This window comes from Ochotona princeps, chromosome 31 (assembly GCF_030435755.1).
Source record: "Ochotona princeps isolate mOchPri1 chromosome 31, mOchPri1.hap1, whole genome shotgun sequence".
NCBI classification, from domain to species: Eukaryota; Metazoa; Chordata; class Mammalia; order Lagomorpha; family Ochotonidae; genus Ochotona; species Ochotona princeps.
The window spans coordinates 9,295,005-9,311,371 of NC_080862.1; the positions used below are offsets into that span (position 1 = coordinate 9,295,005).

Below are 16,367 nucleotides of genomic sequence, written 5' to 3' on the forward strand. Positions count from 1 at the left end.
GCCCCCTGAAGCTTCCAACTCCACTCCCAGCCAGGGATGAGCCAGAGTTGCCCGACCAGCACAGTGAAGCTGAGACAGGACACTCCAGGACCGCTTCTCTTGCAATACAGTGTTCATGGGGAGAAGAAATCATCTAAGCTGGGCCTTTGAGCCCACGGCATGAAGGAGGTGAGCCCTCTCAATTGAGCAGGAAGAGCCCTCCCTCCTGCCACCCTCTGCTACCCCCTCCTGTTGCTCCTCTCTCCTGCTACAAAAGTCCTAGAAAACACCCTCTCTGCGAGGTGATTTCTTTCTGGAGAAAAGGAATCAAGAAACAAAAATACTTCAATAATTTATCCAATCTAAAGAACACAGCAAAAGAATGAGTGAAGAGTATCTCAGAATTCCAAGAGAGAGGACAGGAAACAAAATATTTGAAGGAATAATGGCCGCAAAAACCCTCACTTGGGTGACAAATATTAAACCACAGATCCACAATCATAGCAAAAACCACACAGGAAAACATCTACATACATATTACACAGATACATACACAACAAACTTAAAACCAAAAACAAGAAAATGCTGAAAACACAGTAAAAGAACAAAACCATATCTGACTTCTTATCCGCAACAACAGGCCCCAGAGGTGGTGGAGGCATTCAAAACGCTGATACACACAAATTACCACTTGAAAACAATTATAGCAAAGCAAAGACATTCCTGGATAGGCAAAGATAAGAGACAATTTGTCACTAGCAAACTTGCATTCCAAGACTATTCATGAAAACCCTCAAGAGCAAAGTAAATAATGTTAAAGAGGGCGGGAAGCAGTTCATGGAGCAGGCCTGAGAGCCCTACCAGCTCAGAGCTTTGTTCACTCCAAGGGAACCTGGGCTGCGCGAGGGGTCCCATCACTGCCTGATGGAGTCTCTAGTTGCAGCAAAACATTCAGTCAGGTGGCAGTCTCGGGGACTTCTGACATTAAAGGCAGCCCCAACTCAAAGAAAACAACATGCACAGAAACAGAAAACACTGAATAAATACCCTATCTTTCCCTCCATAATTCTTCATTATGTTACTTTATAAAACAGCATTTTCCAGAAACTACATTCAACTGCCTACTTCAATTTACAACATACACAAATAAAGATGTAACACCCATGACAATAACACTCACAGGGGTAGCTGGAGGACAAAAAAAGCACACAGAAGATCAAAATGCAACCCAAGAATTTGAGTAACTTTATGGATGAAGCGGACCAAGTAAACACAAATTTCTCTGCCCAACAAAAACAGCATATACACTTTCCTCAAATGTACAAACTCTCAATTAACAGAACCATACTGAAATTCTTCAATTACATTGAAATGAAACTGCAAATCAATAGGAGAAAGAAAATTGTAAAATTCAAAAATATATGAATACCTATAGGACATATTCTTAACGAGTAAGTCGAAAGGGGATTGGAAAACATCCTGAGGCAAATCAAACGCCTACCAGCATGTAAGGGATGCGACAGAGCACTAGAAGGAGGGACTGTGCAGCTCTAAAAAGGTTTAAAAAGAAAAACTCCTAGTCAACAATGTTAATTTATACTTTACTGAAGTATAAAAAGAACAACCAAAACCCAAAGCTAAAAGAGGAAATGACTAGGGACACAAAGAAAAGGCTCAAATAACTAAAGACAGACAGAAAAACTACTGACTTTACAGAAATCAAACAATCAAAACAGTACTATGTAAAAAAAAAAGCACACTAACAAGTTGTATAAAAAAGATAAAATGGACAAATGTGTAGCAATTTATATCTTCCCAAGACTGCAAAAAACAAAACAGAAAACCGAGATTTCTAACTAGGAAGCAGACTGAATCAGTAACTGCTACTTTTCAGCAAAGAAATGCCAAAACCAGCGATTTTATTGGTGACCTCTACCATTTAAATTACCAGCAGCCCTTTAAAGCTGCTCCAAAAGGGGCCAACATGGTGGGTCAAAGGATAACCCTCCACCTGCTGTGCCAGGGTTCTCACTAGGCACTGGTTCAAGTCCCAACTGCGCCACTTCCCATCCAGCTCCCTGCCTATGGTCTGGCAGAGCAGCCAAGGATGGCTCAAATACTTGGGCCTGGCTGTGGCAACTGCAGCCATCTGTGGTGTGAACCAGAGCATTGAATCTCTTTCTCTGTAAATCTGCCTCTCACATAAAAAAGAAATCTTAAAAACAACCCAGGACGAACACTTCTTACTTCATCCTGCGAGACCAGCATCACCCTGGTACCACTGCCAAGATACCACAACCAAACTACAAATCACCGCACACATGAGGGAAAATCCTCCTCAATAAAATGATAGCAAACCAATTCTTTTTTAAGCTTTTTTTTTTTTAATTGGAAAGATTTACAGAGAGAAGATGATCTTCCATCTTCTAGTTCATTCCCCAAGTGGCTGCAATGGCCGAAACTGAACTGATCCAAAGCCAGGAGCCAGGAGTCTCTTCCAGGTCTCCCACACAGTTGCAGGGTCCCAAGGCCCTGGGCTGTCCACCACTGCTTTCCTAGGCCACAAGCAGGGAGCTGGATGGGAAGAGAGGCAAACAGGACATGAACCAGTACCCACATGGGATCCCAGTCCTCACCTTGCACGTGCTGGGATTCCATATGTGCGCTGGTTCTAATCCTGGCAGCCCTGCTTCCCGTCCAGCTCCCTGCTTGTGGCCTGGGAAAGCAGTCGAGGACTGCTGGTTTTTGGTTTACGCTTTGGCAGGCCACATTCCAGGATCAGATGGTCCCCTGGCTCAGGCCAGAGAATGGCATAGTATCACACGGTGAGTCAGAAGGCAGAGAAAGATAAGGAGCAGGCTCTTTGCTAGGCTGAGCAGAACATACAGCTGGGCTACAGAGAACAGGAATGACTCCAGTTTGAGCTCTGCTGACAACCCCGCTGAAGTCGCTTCCTTATCTCTAGCCGAGGCGCCCTGTGCTGAACCCAGCTGCCCAAGCTGAAGCTGCGGCCTTTTCTCCAGCGCAATGACACCTGCTGCCTTACCTGCTCCCCTGTACGTCATGTATCAAAGTAGACACCCCAGTGCTGCATAGACCAGGTGGCCATTTCCCTTTCGTAGTCACCCCTGTGTGCAAGTGGTCCCAGGCTCTCTCCCTTGAGGGGGCTGTCCGTCAGACTCTTGACAACAAACTCTGAGCCCAGACTAAGAGCCTCTCGCTGTCACGTGTCCCAGTCTCTAACCTACCACTCCATATATGCTTTGCTCCTGAAGTATAAACTCTCACCTTACAACATCACCACGCTCTGCCCTCGTTCCCTGATACAGCTAGTCCACTTAGATTCCAAAAGCCCCACCTTCTGACACCGTAACTGGATCCGGCCTCCATCCTTATCCATCAGTCATTAACATTAACTGTTAGCCTAAGAAACTGAGGCCTAAACTAATCTGCCTAAGTTGGCAGACCAAATCCTGTTTGAAGCCTAACATTCTGTTCCTGGCTCCCCATACACATGTCCTTCTCATGTTCAACAAATTGCCCTTCCACAAAATTCAAAATCTTGACTCAAGCCACCAATAATCCCCAATTCCAGTTTCATCTGAGCCTTGAGGCAAAGCACCTTAGCTGTGAACCCATGCACATTGAACAAAACCAAACCAAAAATTAGAATAAAGATCAGAGGGGTGGACACTGTGGCTTAGCGTGCTAATCCTCCACCTGGTGGTGCCAGCATCCCATATGGGTACCAGTTCCTGTCTTGGCTGCTCTACTTCCCATCCAGCTCTCTGCTTATGGCCCAAAAAAAGCAGCGGAGGATGGCCCAAAGACATTGGAGACCTGGAAGAGGCTCCTGGCACCCAGCTTTGGTTAGCCCAGTGCAATAGCAAGAGCTGGGCTGTAAGTGGAGCACCTGGGACTCTCATCAGCAACCCTGTGGAATACCAATGTTGCAGGCAGATTAACCCACTGTGCCACGCTGGCCTTCAGCAGCCTATTAGAACTGCTAACTGAGTTCAGTGAAGGGGGTACCAACTTAACACACAGGGCAAGGCAAGCAGTGCAGTGGTTGAGTTGCCACCCGGGCTGCTCACACCCCCTATCAAAGTGCCTACAGAGTGCCTGCTTCTCCATTTTTGCTTAAGGCTCCTGCCAACATGCACTCCAGACAGTACATGGCGACACAGACCTTGAGTCTCTGCCACCTACCAGGGAGAGCTAGGGGTCCAAGCCCCTGAGGCCAGCCTGGGCCTGTCCTGCCACCTACCAGGGAGATCCAGGGGTCCAGGCCCCTGAGGCCAGCCTGGGCCTGTCCTGGATGCTGTAGGCATCGGAGAATGAACCAGAAGATGAAGGTCTATGTCACTCATTTCAGATAAAATGAAAACAATCATGAACGCAATTTCCTTCTGAAAGACTACAAGCAGAATAAAATATCTAAATCACAGATTATCGATGAGAAAACTAAAGATGTGAGAAAAAAATGGGAAGACCTTCTGTGTTAAGGAATCAGAAGGACTAAGAGAATTAATTTACTACACTACCTAAAATAATCTACAGATGCAGTGTGATCTCCATCAAAATACATTCTTCACAGAAGTTGGAAGAAAAATTTAAAATTTATACAGAAGCACAAAAGATCCTGAACAGTAAGAACTATCTTTAAAAATAAAAAGAACAAAGTTGACCTACAGTAACAGCATGGTGCTAACATAAAAACATGCAACAGATCAACAGAGCAGAGATTACAGAAACAAAGTCAGGTATTTGCAGGCAACTAGTTCTTGACAAGGACACAAAAAACATGCAGCAAAGAAAGAACCCCTTCAGGGCCCAGCGCGGCAGCCTGGTGGCTGAAATCCTTGCCTGGTATGTGCCAGGATCTCATGTGGGCACTGGTTCACATTCTGGCTACTCCACTTCCCATCCAGCTACCTGCCTGTGGCTTCGTAAAGCAGCAGAGGACAGCCCAAATCTTTGCGAACTTGCACCTGCATGGGGGACCCAGAAGCAGCTCCTGGCTCCTGGTTTTAGATCAGCTTAGCTCTGGCCATTGCGGCCACTTGGGAAGTGAATCAGCAGGTGGAAGATCGTTCTCTCTCTGTCCTCTCTGTGGATCTAGCTTTCCAATAAAAATAGATAAATCTGGACCCGGCGCGATAGCATAGTGGTTAAAGTCCTCGCCTTGCACACGCCGGGATCCCGTGTGGGCGCTGGTTCTAATCCCAGTGGCCTCGCTTCACATCCAGCTCTCTGCTTGTGGCCTGGGAAAGCAGTCTAGGATGGCCCAAAGCCTTGGGACCTGCCTGGGAAACCTGGAAGAGCTCCTGGCTCCTGGCTTTGGATTGGTTCAGCTCCAGCCTTGTGGCCGCTTGGGGAGTGAATCATCGGATGGAAGATCTTCCTCTCTGTCTCTCCTCCTCTCTGGATATCTGCCTTTCCAATAAACACACACACACACACACACAAATAAATCTTTTTAAAAAAAATTCAAAAAATGGTGCTGGGACAACTTGATACCAACAGAAGACTGGGACTTTGTCCATATTTCTGACCATATGCAAAATTACCTCAAAGTGGATCAGTATAAGACCTGAAACCGCTAGAAGAAAAAGGTGAAAACACTTCAAGATGAACATTTTTGCAGGGTGAAGCTTGCAAAGCAAAGGCACAAAAAGCACAACAAAGGAGATAACAGTGGAGAGACGGTGGGAGAAAATCTTTACAAGCTGCTGTTACTAAGCATTGCTGCTATGGGTATGTAAAGAACCAAAAACCAGACAAAACGACCTGGATATTTCTTAAAAGAAACCGTAAATGCATGAAAAATGCTTAATTTTATTGGCCACCAGAAACAAAACTACAAAGAAATCCATTTCATGCCAATTCCAGTGGTTATTAGACAAAACTTGGCAAGGATGTGCAGCAAAGGGAACTCCAATACACGGAGCAATGCACGCTAGCGCTATGACCCCAGCAGCCCACTTGTGAACGCGCCCTCAAGCAGATGCCGCTCCGTGGCCATGGCAGCACTGGTCCAGGCACAGTGACAGGTCAACGGATGAGAACGTGCTGCAACGTGCACTGGAGTACAACTCCGGGGCAAGAGCAGCAAACAGACGGAACTAGAGGACAAGGGACGCTGTTCTCAGTGCTAGAAAAGCAAAGCTGGTCTCCATGCAGAATACTGATTACCAGTAGCTATCAAGGGTTATCAACTGTAAACGATATGCAGCCTTCCGTAAAGGAGACCCCTTTATCACAGACTGTCCTCTGTGACAATCTGGACTGTGTGTGACAGAACTGTACTGCATTTGCCTTCACTTAAATGAGACACGTACAAAAAGTCCACGTAAAATAGGAACTCTGCAAAAAGTATGCAGGGATTGCCAACACTGTCTGCACCAAACAAACATCTTTTACTGTTATTTAGTTTTCATTTTTTATTAACTTTCTGAAGTATTCTTATTTAAGTGGCAATTCTGTTCTATTTTTATTAGATGTCAACATTTTAAAATATCTTAATTACTAAACATTTATATGTAATATGATAGCCTCACTTAAGTAATTATAAATGATTATGCTAATATCTTAATATGGATAAGACAGTAAGAACAGTCTCTGGGCCTGGTGCCATAGTGTAATGGCTAATGTCCTTGCCTTGAGCGTGCCAGGATCCCATATGGGCACAGGTTCTAATCCCGGCAGCCCCGCTTCCCATCCAGCTCCCTGCTTGTGGCCTGGGAAAGCAGTTGAGGACAACCCAAAGCTTTGGGACGCTGCACCCGCATGGGAGACCTGGAAGAAGTTTCTGGCTCCTGGTTTCAGAAGGGTTCAGCTCCAGCCTTTGCAGCCACTTAGAGAATAAACCATTGGACGGAGATCCTCCTCTCTGTACATCTGCCTTTCCAGCAACAACAACAAAAGTCTTCGCTCTAGAGGAAGCTACACATTGTTCAGAAAAAATAAAGCATGACTGCAAAACTTATACACTATGGAAAACTTTGAAGATTCCACCAAAACCCAAGCCTGTTAGGACAAGACAGTTTAGTTGCCAAACACAAAAGCCAGTGGCGGGGGGTGGGGGGGGGAGTCCAGCTGGGGAGGCTCTTCTGGGGAATGTCATATCCTGGATTAAGCACAGCAGAGTCCTGGCACCTGCTCTCCCCCTAGTGCACCCTGGGAAGCAGAAGATGACGGCCCCTGCCACCAATGCAGGAGGAATTCCTGGCTTTTGGCCCCGGCCCTTGCTGCTGGGGGGAAGAGACCCAGTGGATGGAAGATCTGTGTCTCTTTTTCATTGTTGCTGCTTCAGGTAGATGAAAATTTTAAAATAAATAAAACAAAAATATTAGATGCTGTTCTATGCATTAACTATCTAAAAACAATGTAAGAAAAGCACCCCAATTTTTGTTGGGGGACAACCTGCAAGCCAAGCAGGCCGACAGACCTCTCCGACTTGCTCGTCTTGGAAATGCTCTCACTGCAAAGTCGGCTCTCATCCTATGTATTTGTTGGGAGGATAAGACAGTTTGTTCCAGAGAGGACTGGCTGCCTATTTCAGAACACATCCAGGCAGAAGCCATGAACACCCAAGGCTGCCTGCAAATCAACAGGACCTAGCAGCAGCATGAGTTCCCAACACAATGCTGACTGCAGCATGACCAAGGGCAGACACTCCTGGTGTTCCTCAAACAGTGGGGTTCTGTGCAGACTGGGGGGATCCAGGGGAAGCTGTGTAAGCCAGGGTCCAAGGAGTCCCTCCATGTGTTAGAACAACCGGTCCTCTCATCCACAAAAGTGGCAGTCCTGGACCCCCTGGCCTGGGGCATCCCACGCTCTCCCCCTTCCTGCCTGTGGCCTGGTAAAGCAGCAATGGGCGGCCCAAAGCCTTGAGACTCTGCACCTGTGTGGGAGACCCAGAAGAAGGTCCTGGCTCCTGGCTTTCAGTCAGCTCACCTCCGACTGTTGCAGCTACCTGGGCAGTGAACCAGGAGATGGAAGATCTTTCTCCTGTGTCTCTCCTCTCTGTAGATATGCCTTTCCAATAAAAATAAATCTTAAAAAAAAAACCATAGAAATAAAGCATAAACCAACAAAATAGAGAAAGGAGCCCAGAAATAAACCCACACATGCACAGTCAACTAACCTTTGACAGTTTCCAAGAATGTACAATGAGGAAAGATGGCCTTTTCAATCCACAGTGTAAAATAAAAGCAGAGCCCTGCCATGCACCACACACAAAAACTACCTCACGATGTAGTGAGAACTTCACTGTGGGGCCGCACTGGAGTGTAAGCAGCTAGGCAGCAGCCTACAAGCCCAGCATTCCATAGTGATGCCACAGAGGCTTTGGGGAAGTGAACCAGTGGCTAACAGGTCTAACCCTCTCTCGCTTGTAACTGCCTCTCAAATAAATAAGCCTCTAAAAATAAAAACTCTGTTGTATGAAAAAAAACCGACAACCACCGAGGCAAGCTCCTCGCCATTCACTCGTGTGGATGACAGCACGAGCACAGGCCACAACAGCAGAAACACACAAGACTACACTGGAGTAAAGCTACTACACAGCAAATGAGCAATCCACACAACGGAAACTACGGACCTGGGAAAACACCCGCAAACTGTATACCTGATGGGGAATAACATCCAAAGCATGTAAAGAACTCACGCAACTCCAAGACAAGGCAAACAACCCAACGAAAGAGCAGGGAAAGGCCTGTGCTTTCACAGACTCCGGGATGGTCAGCAGGTGCTCAACACCACAAGCAGCACAGAAACGCCAATCAAAATCGTAACACGACACGAGGGCAGGTGAAGCGAGGATGGATGTTACCAAAACCAAGTCAGTGTCGTGAGGAAGCGGCGAGAAGGGATCCCCAGGACCCGACCGGCGGCACTGTAAGCTGGTATAGCTGTTATGGGAAAACATCATGGAGATTAAAAAACCAACTAAACTAAAAATAGAAGCAGCATTTGATCCGGCAAAGCCACAACAGAGGAACACAGAGTTTCTGCACTCCTTCAATGCTGCAGCATTAGTCAAAAGGGCCAAGACATGAACACACCCTGAACAACCAACGCACGCAGACCAGGAGTGTGAGAGCACCGTGAGTCTGGCCTAGAAGGCCAAGGGCAGCTGCAGGATGCTGCCGGCGGTCCATACAGGTGCCAGGTTGAGTCCCAGCTGCTCCATGTCGGAGATGCTAATGTACCTGGGAAAACAACCCAAGAAGGCCCAGGAGACCTAGATGAAGTTCGTGGCTGTGACCTAACCCAGGCTTGTTCACTGTAGCCATTTCGGGAGTGAATCAGTGGGTGGAAGAGCTCTTTCCCGCTCCGTAACTCATATACACAGAAGCAAACAATTAGTGAGCAGGTGCGCAGTGTAAGCAGCATGGTATAAAAATAAAAAAAAATTTAAATGAAATATTCACATCCCATGTTGCAGTGCCTGGATTCAAGTCTCAGCCACACTCCTGGATCCACCTTCCTGCTGATACACACCCTGGGAGGCAACAGGTGACGGCGTCTGTATGGTGGCCCTTCCCACCCACAGCAGGATTACCAGCTCCGGGCTTTAGTGTGGCTGACCACTGGTTAACACGCATGTCCAAGAAGAGAACCAGTTAGACTGGAGATCTCTGCCTTTTCATGTAAATAAACAAATTTTAAAAAATAATAATGTTGGGGCTGGTGCTGTGGAGCAGCGAACTAAGCCGCAGTGCCTACCTCCCACACGGGCATCGGCCGAGTCGCAGCTGCTCCCTAACCTACCCAGCAAAGGGTGATGCGAGTGCTTGGCCCTCCACTCACGTGGGAGGCAGGGAAGAGGCTGCTGGCTCCAGGCTTCACTCTGGCTCAGACTAAGCCACTGTAGCCATTTGGGGAGCAAAACCAGTGGATACAAGACCTTTCTCTCTCCCTCTTTTTCCTTCTTTAAAAAAAAAAATACTTTAAAAAGAGAATTTAGTTGACTATTAAAAATGTTACATGTGTGTCCTATATATGGATTACGTGTGTATGGATATGTGTGTGTATACATACACATACGCACACACACATAATGGAATTGTTATTCCAGCTCTTACAGATGGAAAGCCTCTTATGTGCAGCAACATGGATAAACTTTGAGGATGTTATGCAAAGGGAAATAAGCCACAGAAAGGCACACATTATATAATCTCATATGCAAGTGACCGCAACAGCCAGAGCTGAGCTGATCCAAAGCCAGGAGCCAGGAGCTTCTTTCGGGTCTCCCACGCAGGTGCAGGGTCCCAAGGCTTTGGGCCGTCCTCCACTGCTTTACCAAGTCACTAGCAGGGAACTGGATGGGAAGTGGGGTTGCCTGGATTAGAACCGGCACCCATACGGGATCCCAGTGCACGCAAGGCAAGGACTGTAACCACTACGCTATCGCGTCAGGCCCAAAACATGCACAAATTAAAAGCCCTCCCCAAGCATACACAGTCATATACCTGAGCCTGCTTCTCTGGACATGGAACTCATTGTTGGCTGTTTTTCCCCATGATTAGCACACATCAACAGGAGCATAAGTTTCTACATGGGCTTACTAAAAGGTCTAATTTTTTTTCCATAAGCTCAGCGTTTTGTTCATTTCAGTTTTTATCAGCAACATGCATACAGCGATAGCTGAAGCTTTCATTTGTCATGTGAATACAACATCTGATTGGAGTGCTTTTCCACATAATATGCCTCTAATCCCTTGCATGTGCTGCTTAGTTACACTCTGAACAGATCAAAAATACTTCTGCAGGGAATTCAAATATCTGAAATCATCAGTGAGTAGAAAGATGGCATTCTAAGGAATCATGCTGATGTTTACATATGTACATAGACTTACAGTCACGGTTGAATAGCACATTAAGAGTAATTCTGGGATCCCTGATACATTGCAAAACCCAATTCCTATCACACTAACACCTATGTCACTCATAAATCCTAAGCTGTTTTAAATAGAAGCTTCACCCTCAAACTGAAAGCTATGGGCTCAGCATGGTGGCTCAATGGCTAAATCTTCACTGTGCAAGTGTTGGCATCCCATATAGATGCCAGTTTGTGTCCTGGCTGCTCCACTTCCCATCCAGCTCCCTGCCTGCGGCCTGGGAAAGCAGGAGAGGACGGCCCAAAGCCTTGGGACCCTGCACCTGCGTGGGAGACCCAGCAGAAGCTCCCAGCTCGACTTCAATCGGCTCAGCTCTAGCTGATGCAGCCACTTGGGGAGTGAATCAGCGGACTGAAGATTTTTCTACCTTCCTCTCCGTATCTGTCTTTCCAATAAAAATAATTTTTAAAAAAATTTGCAAGTGCTTTTATAACACCCTGGGCTAGCTATATACATCAACTGTCCCAAAAGTTACGTTGCACATCTGCCACCCCAATCTAGCTTGTATACATATTTAATCTTTTAAAGAGTCCAAAATATGCGGATGGTCAGCACTATACCCTTCAAGATTTAAAACTCAGAAGTAAGATTAAAAGCTAGGGAAAGCAAACTTACATCAATACATCACACTGAAACTGCCAGGTCCTCACACTTCATGCTGGAATGTTCTATTTCTGAATCTCCAGCAAAAAGAAGAGTGAAAATGCACACACTCTTGTTCATAAACACGTCTACACAGCACTTGATAGGATAAAATTCCAGAGAGAGAGAGGACTCTCAAAGAGTGGAATGCCAAATAGCTACTTCAGGTAAACGACAGTAACAGCAAGGAGAACACAGGCGCTCACTAAAGACTCGTAAAATACAAACATACACTGTTCAGACTTCAGAGTTCCAGTCTTGTAAGTAATCAACACTTTCCACTGAAACAACCAGTTCAGACTTAATGGGATGCTCCTTCCCCAAGGCTAGTTTTCTTTTAAAAATGCAACCCTCCTATGTTAAGCGTCATTTACTCAGTTACCCCATGATAGTCCAAGCCGCCAAGCTTGTTATATCTTTCAGCATGTCTCCTCTCCATGCCCACAAATGCCCCTAAGCAACTTACAGTCTCTGACTGTCAAAATGCCTTAGATCTTCAAACTTCATTCTATAAAATCACTTGCAGCTGTAACATTTCCAAAATCAAAGCTCTCGAGTTTTCAGTGCAAACACTTCAAATTCATTCACTCTAAATTATGTGAATATAACTGAATGCCCCTTAATTTACCCAGAGGTCTTTTCAACTTTTTACAGAAGTCTGTAAACCTTAATTTTATATTATTAAGTATCCAGAGGTTGAGACACTAGAAAAATGAAAACTTTCCAGTGAAAAAACAAAAATCAAAAAAGCCATATCCGAGGAAGGGACGAGTGGACCGGCATCTGCTTCCCATCAACCTGATCTTACAGCCCTAGGCCTTCCAGTCACCTGGCTCACACCTGATTGCTTTGCCAAGCGATCCAGTTAATGCTCAGAAGGAAAGTTAGCCACTCAGATAAATCTACACTATCTTAGGTCTCCTTAAGGTGTTACAGCGTTTCACTACATTCTGAGCATCTGGAGGCATCTAGTCTTTGCTGACACGGACGCTCAACAGCAGCGTCCCCTTGATCACCATGGAAGGAGTGAGCTGTGTGTAGAGTGACTAACTGAAGGAAAGCACTACGGAGTGTGTTAAGCCCAGGACATACACAGCATCTAACCCCAAAGCTAAATCGTAGGTATTCTTAAGACTCACAACATCCCTAAGAGTGAAGCACATTTTTAGGGTCATTTTTGTGGGGGAAAAAGAATTCGTTACTGGCTTCCAAACTATTAAATTCCCACTTCCAGTTTGCTTTTGTCTAACATTAACTCACGCATACCTTCGGAACAGGTGAGACAAAATTTCAGACTTTAAAGTCAGAAGAAATAATGGACTAACCTCAACATAATGTGTAATTCAGGTTCTGATTATTCCTGAGACATGTGTTTTAAAGTTAACAGTTTTACAGACTTCAAGGCCTTAAAAATTATGTAACCAGCAGATACATATAAAGGTGTATTTAAGAGCTGATACGCAGTATACACAAACCAGCAGCTAAGCATCCAGCCGAGGTCAGCTGTGGTAGTAACATCTAACAGCCTGTTGCTACATGTGTGTCTGAAAACTAGATCAGCCAACACTTCATGGCAAAAAAACCAAAAACCCAATCATGATGATCAAACAAACATCTAAAGCCTATCACAGTTTTACCAAGGCTCTGCAAGCAGCAGATTAAAGGCATCAACGAGGCATTCCAGGGGTAGTAACATGGGGAGGGGGGAGTCCCTTAACCCTTCTGATTACAATCACCTGGATATAACAAGGAACAAGTGATACTGATTAGATCCAATTAGCTCTGAAACAAAGTTTCACCCTGACGATACAACTACCGCAGCACTTGCACAGAGTTAAGAAGTTTCCAATCCTCCACTTGTTTTCCTAATTATTTCCCATGCACACGGTCATTAAATTAAAAAAAAAAAAAGCTATTAAGCCTGAAAAGCCACAGCGGCCCTCCCTCCCGTTCGCTTTCCAACTCTTATTATTTCCAGGTGTTTGACCAGCGAGTAGCGCGAAGAGATTCCACTTGGGACTTGCGCCCCTCCTCATCCCACCACCAGCCCCTGAAAACGGCCGGAAAGAGCGAGCAGAAAGAGGGACCAAGCTTGAAAAGTCGGGAAGGGAAGCAGGCAATTCAAACACCAGATGTTTCATTAAAAAAATAAATAAGGAATTGCAATAAGTGCTCAAAGGCCTGTTAAAAACTCGGGTATAAAGCCCAACATTCCACCCCCACCGGAAAAAAACAAAATTCAACAACGACCTTTAGTAAGTCGGGGAGTGGTGGGGGGTAGTTAGGACACTGCAGCGACCAGCCTACTGGTGGTGGCAAGTTTTCGTTCCTCGAGGCATGCTGGAGGAACCGGGAGAAGGTGGGGGACCGAGCGCGTGGTGGGGGGCTGCATGGTGCGCGGCCGGCGATCCAGGCGGGCAAGGCAGGCAGCCCCGAAACTCCAGATCCACCGGGCCCGAGAGAAAACGTGCCGGGAGCCCCGGCGGGGTGGGTCCCTGCAGTCAAACCCGTGCAAAGAGGAGGAGACAGGGGTGGGAAGTTGGGGGGCGTCCCGGACGAGCCCGGGGAGGGTGGGAAGCCGGGGGGAGCACTGACCCGAGGCAGGCTCTCGACTTACCCGGCTGTACCAGATGCTGAGGCGGGCCGGGGCCAGCACGGCGAAGAAAGCCCTCTGCGGGTCGGACTGGACGTGGAACGGCGCCTCGGCCGGGCTCCCCGGAGGGCAGAGCAGCCTCTTGGGCCAGCCGCTCAGGAAATACATGATCCCCGCGCACAGGCCACCGCGGCCGGGGACGCCTCAGCGGCCCCCGGCTCCTTCGGGCCTCGTCAGCGGCCCCCGGGGCCAGTCGCCTGCCTCCTCCACCACCACCACACCGCCACCGGCTCGGGGCATCTGCCCGCTGGCCTGGGCCAGGCCGGGCCGACGCGACGCGACGCGACGCGACACGAGCTACGACGCGCGACGAAAGCAACCCCGTCCCGTCCCTCCTCCTCCTCTGCCTTCGCCCCGAGCGGACGGGGCCGGGTCTCGGGGGAGGAGGCAGAGTCCGGGACCCGAGAGGAGAGTGTGTGGGAGGAGCGCCGAAGCCCGCCCCGGCCACGCCCCTTCCTCGGGCCGCGCGGGCGTCACCACGCCGCGCCGCGTGGGTCCAGGCTCGGGGAGGGCTGGGGCGCGTGCGCGTGTGCGCGCTCCTCGGGAGACTTCCCGCTTTCTCTCCGCCCTACTTCGCTGTTTTCTCAAGTTCCTCCCTGAGCTTCAGAGACGGCTTCACGCTGAGTCAGCACGCATGCGCGCCGCCCCGGTTCCTCCCTCCCTCTCTCCCTTGACCACCAGCACCTCCCATTCGTGGGGTGGAGCGTGTCGTAAAGCTCCGGGATTGGGGGAGCGGTGAAGCTGAGTGAAGCAAGAGCAAGACGATTCGGCCAGTCCTGCGTCTGTCATGACCAAATCCGACTCCGTCCCTCCCGATGGGTGGGCGGGGCCTCCGGTGCTGGGGGCGGTCGGCCCGGCTCGGAGCCGGTGGTTAAAAGGGGAGCGGTGGTCACGTGAGGCTTCGTGCTTGGCTTCCCACTCCGGCCTGGGGGCCGCGGCCTCAGCGCTGGGTTATCAGGGGTTTTTAGCTGGATGATGGCGGGGCTGATGATGATCAGCCGGGGCTGATGAAGGGGATTTTTTTTTTCACAATCTGTGAATGGGCCACCTGTTACGGACGTGCGGGATGCAGGCCTGTCCGGTGTGCCCTTGGCGGGGGGCTCTTGGCCCACAACAGGGTGTATTTTGAACATTTCATCAGTTTGTCTACCAACTCTCATGTTAGAGCCGGTACTTTCTTCTCCGCCACCCCTCCTGCAGTAGGTGCTGCAAAAAAGTGCCACTTCGTTTTAGACCCGAACTGAACCGCTGGAGTTTAGGGAATTAATGTGGTATTTTAACTTTTGGGCCCCCCTCCCCCTCAGAAATCACAGGAACTTTAAAGGATTTGAGCCAATGGTAAGCTGAGTAAGAGTTAAGGAATGTTGCGGGGCGGGGGGAAGAATGTAGAGTGGTGTAGAGTGGCAAGAGATGGTTCTAGAATAGAAAAGACTTGCTTCTTGAGTTTCTTTTTATTAGTAGTTGGTACTTTTCCAGTTATTTGGGTTTTTCAATGAAAATATTTTAGGACTTAAAGAAAAAAGATGACCGATGTACAAAGGTAACGACAAAAACAGCCAAGCAATAAAACAAAGTAATTTAATTTGCGGTTGGTGTTCATAACAAAATATGTAACTTTCCATACTTGTTGTAAACATTGGCTGCATTCCCCTGGGGTGATCAAAGAACTGCCTCACCACTCCAGCAGGCTCTTGCGGTCACATGGTGTCCCCCACCCACCACATCTTCTCATCCAGCATGGCACACTGTAACACAGTAGGCATAGCACAGCTTGAAAATACTTGTCCGATGACATTGTGGGTGAACTCTGATCCAGTTAAACTGTGCCCTTAGACCAAGACGCCCGGGGAGGTTTCTGGACTTGTCAATACAACACTGGAGGAGAATCGCCAAGTTGCATCATACTTTCGTCTTAGATTCAGTTATGGAATCCGCAGGCAAGGAGAGGAAGTGCGAATGTCAGCGTGCAGCCGAGTCACTGACCCTTTAACTGAGAAAGGGTTACTCGTCCCAGAGCTATGGTCCTTTCTTAACCTGCCTCGTGAACCTCAGTAACTTGGGGCACTCGGGCAGTTTTAGGAACTTACAAGTAGTTTTTGTGAAACTCAGCTCTGACCACTGCCACCTGCTGACTGTGGAATCCACCGACCCTGCCAAACTCCTCTGTGCCATTTAAAGTTTACGACA

The 16,367-nt window shown here is 47.8% G+C and overlaps 1 protein-coding gene across 2 annotated transcripts in view; it reads right to left on the reverse strand.

Annotated features, from left to right (window-relative positions):
- Nucleotides 1-14,447, reverse strand: part of RIC1 (RIC1 homolog, RAB6A GEF complex partner 1) — an 87,078-nt gene extending 72,631 nt beyond the window's left edge. Inside the window, exon 1 of one of the 2 annotated variants that reach the window (XM_058657317.1) lies at nucleotides 14,145-14,447. In XM_058657317.1, coding sequence (XP_058513300.1) covers nucleotides 14,145-14,288 — 144 coding nt within the window. In that variant the 5' untranslated portion in view covers nucleotides 14,289-14,447. The remainder of the gene's footprint in view (nucleotides 1-14,144) is intronic. The other variant, XM_004591816.2, reaches the window with a different exon arrangement.
- Between the last annotated feature and the right edge of the window lie 1,920 nt (nucleotides 14,448-16,367).